Source organism: Cylas formicarius, unplaced genomic scaffold, assembly GCF_029955315.1.
Source record: "Cylas formicarius isolate icCylForm1 unplaced genomic scaffold, icCylForm1.1 PGA_scaffold_10__41_contigs__length_53128322, whole genome shotgun sequence".
Classification (NCBI taxonomy): Eukaryota; Metazoa; Arthropoda; class Insecta; order Coleoptera; family Brentidae; genus Cylas; species Cylas formicarius.
Genome location: NW_026844214.1, coordinates 8,989,459 through 8,996,334, shown reverse-complemented (window position 1 = coordinate 8,996,334; position 6,876 = coordinate 8,989,459). Strand labels below are relative to the sequence as shown.

Here is a 6,876-nt window from a genome sequence, read left to right as displayed (position 1 = left end):
CAACCCTGTGGTTTTAACGATATAATGTTAGTTAGTTTAGATATTTTCATAAACGCAATAATCTTCCTGCACTTTTATAATTTTCCTTCTAAATAGTGATTACCACACTTTTTTTATGAAAACTGAAACACTGCTGAAAAAATGCCATATACCCAAACGGAAAACTGTCGAATTATAAACTACCAGCGGCCATGTCGATTGTTCAAAGTCGAAAGAATAGGTTAGTTGAAAACAAGATTTGAAATAGCGCGTCTTATTTGGTCCTCCTCAACATTTTTTTCTCATGGAAGCTTCAAAAATTCCTGTATTATAAAATACTCGTGGCTTCTATATATTCAGTAGCTATAAAGTTTGGAGTAAATTTATATGGTGCCAGGTTAAACGTTCACGTTTTTAATTTGTATCTATCCGAACTGCAATAACTCTCAATTTAAGCATAAAACTGGTATCTATTAAACACTACAGTATTTTAGTGACAGGTCGAAATCATTAATATTAATTAATATTAAAAGGCTGCAAACCAAAATTTCAGCTATCTCTTTCGTTAGAGATAGATATCATATTTCGGTAAAAAAAATAAACTAAATTTTAGACCACGATATGTTATCACCGGGGTATAGAAGTGCATTCCTTAATATTACATAGAACAATTAACTAAAAATTCAATTGATAACAAGGAAGAGATCAAAGATAAACACGTATGGGTACGATAAAGGGTGCGTTAATAGTAATGCACTCAGCATTATAATATTTATTTCAAATACAATGAATGGAGTCGCTCCAGCTTGCACACTAGCGCAATGTAATTATAGTGAGCTGTCTAGTCATATCATGGTTACCGGCCAGTTGTCTTTTTCTTTTTGGACTTTATCTGCTGCAACAATCTTATTACACTACCCTGAAACTCTAGACAATCATCGTCATCAAGCAATGACAATGACGGCAGAAGGCTTTTAAAAAACAACATATATCTGTTAAGATCTTCATCGGACTTGTTACCGAAATTTGTTTGACAATCTATGAATGTCGCGATCTTTTCGTCACCGTTGCTCGTTGACCGATTCCTTGGGACATAATTAGCGAGCTCAAAATTAAATGGTTTTATATCTTTCTCGCTTTCATTATACGACTCATCTTCACTGTTTGGTTCTAAATCAAACCCGTTTTCTTCCACAGTTTCGTCGTCATCGCTGTAGAAATTTCTGTGACTACCCTGTGTGAAGTTGGTGACTTTTTTTAGGAACGACATCTGCTTATGGTGAATGTATAACCTGGTAGGTTTAGTGGAGGTGCGAGAGGGCTGGCCGTATTTTTTTAACGCTTTTGTCCAGGCATCCCGAATATATGTCCATTTCTTTACAACCTGCTTCTCTAAAACAAGAATAGTATTTTTGGTGTATAAGAAAACAAAAACTACAAAAATAAAAGTTCCATTAAGTGATGTAACAACTAGAGTATTAGTAACATAATTTTAATCGATATCTTAATGAAAGTTGATGGTGAGCACCCGAAGACTGCAAAACATTTTGATACCATTGGAAAAACTAGGAAAAATTAATTTTAAAAATTATTTATTTTAGTTTTCTAGTAATAAAGCCAGGATAAAATAAATCAATTTTTCGTTTTGAAGAAATCGCTTTTATTGTCTCTTATGCATATATAACATATAACATGCTCGACAATTTTTCTGATATCAGTTATTTTTAATTTCTTTTATACTATGTGCTTTTTAAAAAAATAAATAAGAACTAAGTTCAGATTTTCACGAAATTATATATTATGACATGACAATTGTTTCGACAACACCGTGTCTTTATCTTTATCTTTATCAACATTTGATAAAGACACGGTGTTGTCGAAACAATTGTCATGTCATAATATATAATTTCGTGAAAATCTGAACTTTTAGTTCTTATTTATTTTGATAAATGGATTTTCATCAAGTAAAAGCCATCTCAGTTCAATGTGCTTTTTAATTCACGATTAGCTTTATTGCATACGGATTGCAGCATAACAACTTGATATAACTGAGGGAAATAAACAAATTTCAAAACAATTTTTTAAACGGTCAAAAGTTGGAAAATGCTTATAAACATCTTCTGGACTCGACAAAATGCCGAAAGCTACATCCTAACCAAAGTATTCTGTGTTACTACTAAATAAAAAGAGGCGATTTTTAGTGAGGTTAGGTAAGCCAGCTGTTTAGTTGTTTGTATCTTTATATTTTATTTTTCGATTGTTAACACAAGAAATGGGGCAAAATCAGACAAAATATCGGAAAGCAAAGAAATCATTACTATGATATTTTAAAATTTAACTTTTAATTTTTATTATTATTTATAGGTGTGCTACGTTTTCGTTTTTTTGTCGTTCTTATATTAGACATAATACATATTGCACTCAACCGAAAATAATTGTGCCTCCGTTTTATCCATTACTTGTGGATTTCTGCCGTTTGTCAGATATAACTTTTTTTAGTCACATTAACTAACTGAAATACGTTGTTAGGTAAAATCGTCAGAAATCGCCTTAGGTATATAAAACCTGTGTTTAGAATGTGTACACTATGTGATAAATTGTCAAACCTAATTGACGAAATTTGATGTTTCATTCTTGATGATAACCTGAAAATTTCCGAGATCTTTCGAAAAGTGCTTATTTTTATTTCATCTCTTAGTGAAACTAGCGATAGTGTCGAATCGCAAAAACTTACCACAGTTTTGACGTTCTACATGAGACATTTCGTCGAAATCATCAAAGAGTTGGGTGCAGATATCTCGCCATGCCGCCAATTTCGCATTTTTACTTCTGTATACGTTCAAAGTCTTATCCCATACGGCTGGATGGGTTTCTACTAAACTTATAAGCTGTTCGGTTTTAATGTGCATCGCCGTTATAATTATTCGTAGACAAAACGAAACCGTTTCGGGACACGTTAAATCTATCGAATCGTGCGAGGAAGATCAGCTGCCACGCGTCACTGTCAAGCGATTCGATTTTCCACAACGGGACGCAACGTTCGCACGACGCTAAAATCGACCGACAAATCCCGTACGGTGGAATTTCCGAATGATATCGTTCGCCACTGGGACACGGACACCCAAGTAAATTTCGGTGCCGAAGCTTTGAACATGCGCAAAACAACTGACTCGGATCTACCGGCATTTAACATTAATCCTTTTTGCCTTGGTATATATTTTTTGGGAATTTTAAGACATTTTGGGTTTGCGTTTTATTTCATTTTATGCGATTTAAAATCAAGAAAAAGAAGGGTAATGAGCAACTCTTTTATTTATTTCACAGAATTTCGTAAATCAACTCGGGATACCGACTTTTTTTACGGAGCTCCGTAAAATAACTCGAATTTTGACTGTTTTTGACGTATTCCTTAAATCGACTCGAAATTTCGACTTATTTTACAAAATTTGGTAAAGCAATTAAGATTTATGACGGATTTGACGTATATCCTACGTAGTTCATTTCCAAGTTGTGACTGTGCGAATATCGGTGTTTGAATTTAATTTCCAGTGAGGTAAACACCCGTCGAGTAGATCGCCGGAGATGCAACACAATTGATAAGTCCTATCTCACACATCTCGGAATAAAAGCGGAATTTTCGAGCGCAACTAACCCATATAGATAGCCAGCGGAATAGATCCAACCTGCGTTTTTGTCAATTTCTCTTCTCCCGACGAAACAAATGGCAGCGTATTACTTTACAGATAAAGAATACAAGTTTTAAAGCAAACATATCTCTTTTCTTTCTTCTTCAAGTGACCATTCGTTCCCAAAAATGATTATTATGGTGGCTACAACGAACGGCTGCTCTGAATAATTCAGTGGTTGTTTTGGGAATCCAACTTCTTAAGTTCTTCAACTGTGATATCTTACGACTCCTGGGTCATAAATTTTCTCCTGGAGCATATCTTTCAGGCGTTTATCATTTTTATTTTTATCTTATCATATTTCTATTTTCTGTCATTCTCAATGACTCGACTTCGTATAAGAGTGTCGGGAGTACGTAACATAGACTTTGATGTTCTAGTCCAAATTGTGACTTTTAAACAGTGTTGGCATTTTGATAAAGTTTAAAGTTCTTTTTTTTCAGCATTTATTCCCTTGACATTGGATCCATTATCGTTTCTTCCGGCGGATGTATTGTTTACTTAATATCGGGAAGTTGGTTTTATTTATGTTCATTTTTAGATCGTACTGTTCACTGGCATCGTAAACGTAAAACGTCAACATATAGAAAATATTTCTGTTCTTGGTCCAAGCTTCCCAATGTTCTTCTTCCATCAATTCACCATTTTTCTACGAGCACTTTTTTTCCTACTTTATATTCGTCCACACTCCATTCCATTAATCAACGGGACACATATAAAGTTAATAAAACAATATAGCGCTCGAACCTTCAAAGACCCTTCCGCCAGCGTCGTGTGTGTGGTGGAAACTAGGAAGCGAGTTTTTTTCCGTCGGCAGGCCGATTTCGCCCTACACTAGGACTGAGTCTTAATTGCGACCCATCCGCGTTGTACATTTTTTTCGATTATTGTTTTGATACAAGAAACAAACTGCTTTTAGAACTATTCCGACAATTACTACTTGTTTTATAGAATTATATGAAATAATCCAGAATTTTACGAATTTTAAAATATGTCGGATTATAAAGAAAAATTCATTTTACGCTACTTTACCGGGGTTTGGGAGCGATCGGATGTTTTCAGTAGATTTGGGGTATTTCGAGGTTTGCTTGACGGTCACGTCATTCGTCCATGATTTTTTTTTGCCTACTTCAAATCGGCCAAACGATTTTAAGTTACAGACCAATAAGCTTGTTGTTTACATTTTCAAAAGTAGTCGAAACAATTTTCAGTATCTCAGCAGCTCAGCAACTTTTTAATTTTTTACTTCATCTTAGATTTTGTAAATAAAAAAAAACGTTTTTCTACTCCCGTCTGTAAAATTCCTAATTACACACCGATCTAGCGTGCGGGAAGCGTCACTTTACAGATTCGTTTCCCGCGACTCCGAGCCACTTTGTTATAGGGAACAATTTTATGGTATTTTTTAGAATAAGAGGAATTTCAGTTTAAGATGCACATGTTTTTTGTCAATCCTATTCAAAAGTCAAAGTTTTAGGGGATGGTTCAAGTGGCTTTTGAAGTAGGTATTGAGTTAAACAGATGTGTTTTTCTTTTTACTTTTTAGAAAACTGAATTTTAGGACTTTAATATCGTTAAAGATTTGCTCATCGAAAGCCAATTTTTTCCGACGTGTTCTTTTTTACGAATTCGAGGCTTTGCTTGTAGAATTTATAACTTATCACTAATTATCTATATGTGTTATTCTACATACTTTTTTTCGTTACTTGTTTTTTTACTAATTTGGTGAGTTTACTGAATTAAAGGGTTGTGTGTAAAAATACTGCCTTTTATTTCAACGAATCGACGTGTTGCTGAAAGGGGTAGTTTTGGTGATGCGACACACTTCGGACATTTCTGGGATTTTACCGCACGGGTTTGGGAGCAATCGGACGTTTTCGGAGGTATTTCCCATGCCTTGAATTTTGACGTTTTTCAATTCTGACGGTCATATCAGTGAATTTATTGGTGTTGTTTTGCGAAAATGTACCCAAAAACTAACGGTCGTAGAAAAAGTATAGTATGCAACACGTTCGGTTCGGTTAAGTCACTCGTTTATTAAACGCTCCGCTCGTGTCAAATAACCTCCTGATTCAAATGCCGTTTACCGTACATGTTGCATAATATACTATTATTTAACAGAAAAACATGAAACATATTACCTTAGAATGGATAATGGACTATTTTGCTTTGGTTTCGATCAGGTTCGATGCCTTGAACAGGTAAGCAAGTGGATTATTACTTTACCATCGAAACTCGGACAAAATAACTCCCACAGAGTCATCATGACTATCAACCTAATCAATTATTAATGGAAGTTTCCATGGAATAAAGCTATATAGAAATATAAGCAATTTCTTCGTACAATGTTGCTCCGTTAAATCACATATATCAACAAATTACACCGTTCAACATAAACGCCATAGAAACTGACTATTAAAGGGTAGTTGAATTTACTTTATAATAATTCGTAAACCTATGGGTAGGTAGACTTTGAGGCTCTATGCTCTCAAAAGTCATTACTTCGAAGCGCTTCAAATTCCATAAGAAAACTCAAGAGGATCTTGTATGGTAACCTGGTAAATTATTTAATAAATTACAATTCTGCGATAATAATTCAGTACTGAAATGGTTTAGCGAAGTGAAGGAAAGTTCATTTTTTACAGTCCTTGGACATTTCGGCTGCATTTTGATAAAATTATTATGGAGGCTAACCGAATGCAGAGAAATGTTCTCTGCTGTCTGGAATCTTTATTGTCTGCGAGATGAAATAATCAAATCAAAAATGAGTTTGGCCGAGGTGAGGACTGTCACGTAGGTGGTTTATTGCTTTCTTAATAATATTAAACCTAAAATAAATCTGCAATGAAGTGTTGCCAAACAGTAAAACTAAATATAGTAGTCTCTTATGCAATAAGTGTGGTAAACGGCATTTGACTCACGAGTTTATTTGACACGAGCGGAGCGTAGTGGAGCGTAGCGGACCGTTAGCTTTTGGGTACATTTTCGCAAAACACGAATACATTCACTGACATGACCGTCAGAATTGACAAACGTCAAAATTCAAGGCGTGGGAAATATCTCCGAAAACATCCGATTGCTCCCAAACCCGTGCGGTAATATTCCGGAAATGTCCGATGTCGCCCGGATTCGTAGGACACGAAACTGACATGGTTAAGTGAGGCTTCCCGCCCGCTAGATCGGCATTTTACAGACGGGAGCAGAAAAAATA

General features: G+C 35.0%; 1 protein-coding gene across 1 annotated transcript; it reads right to left on the bottom strand.

Annotated features, from left to right (window-relative positions):
* Positions 1 to 377: 377 nt before the first annotated feature.
* On the bottom strand, positions 378 to 3,170 carry LOC132707308 (uncharacterized). Its single transcript, XM_060679105.1, has 2 exons — positions 2,714 to 3,170; positions 378 to 1,371 (listed from the first exon to the last, which is right to left on the bottom strand). The coding sequence occupies exons 1-2, from the start codon at positions 2,886 to 2,888 to the stop codon at positions 836 to 838; spliced, it is 711 nt and encodes a 236-aa protein (XP_060535088.1). The 5' UTR covers positions 2,889 to 3,170; the 3' UTR covers positions 378 to 835.
* Positions 3,171 to 6,876: the final 3,706 nt, after the last annotated feature.

What these genes read in the sequence shown, in the direction of transcription:
- LOC132707308 (XM_060679105.1), bottom strand. Translation starts at nt 2,888, where the DNA reads ATGCACATTAAAACCGAACAGCTTATAAGTTTAGTAGAAACCCATCCA. An exon ending in TGTAGAACGTCAAAACTGTG is followed by an intron (nt 1,372 to 2,713) that starts GTAAGTTTTTGC and finishes TTCTTGTTTTAG; the next exon opens with AGAAGCAGGTTGTAAAGAAA.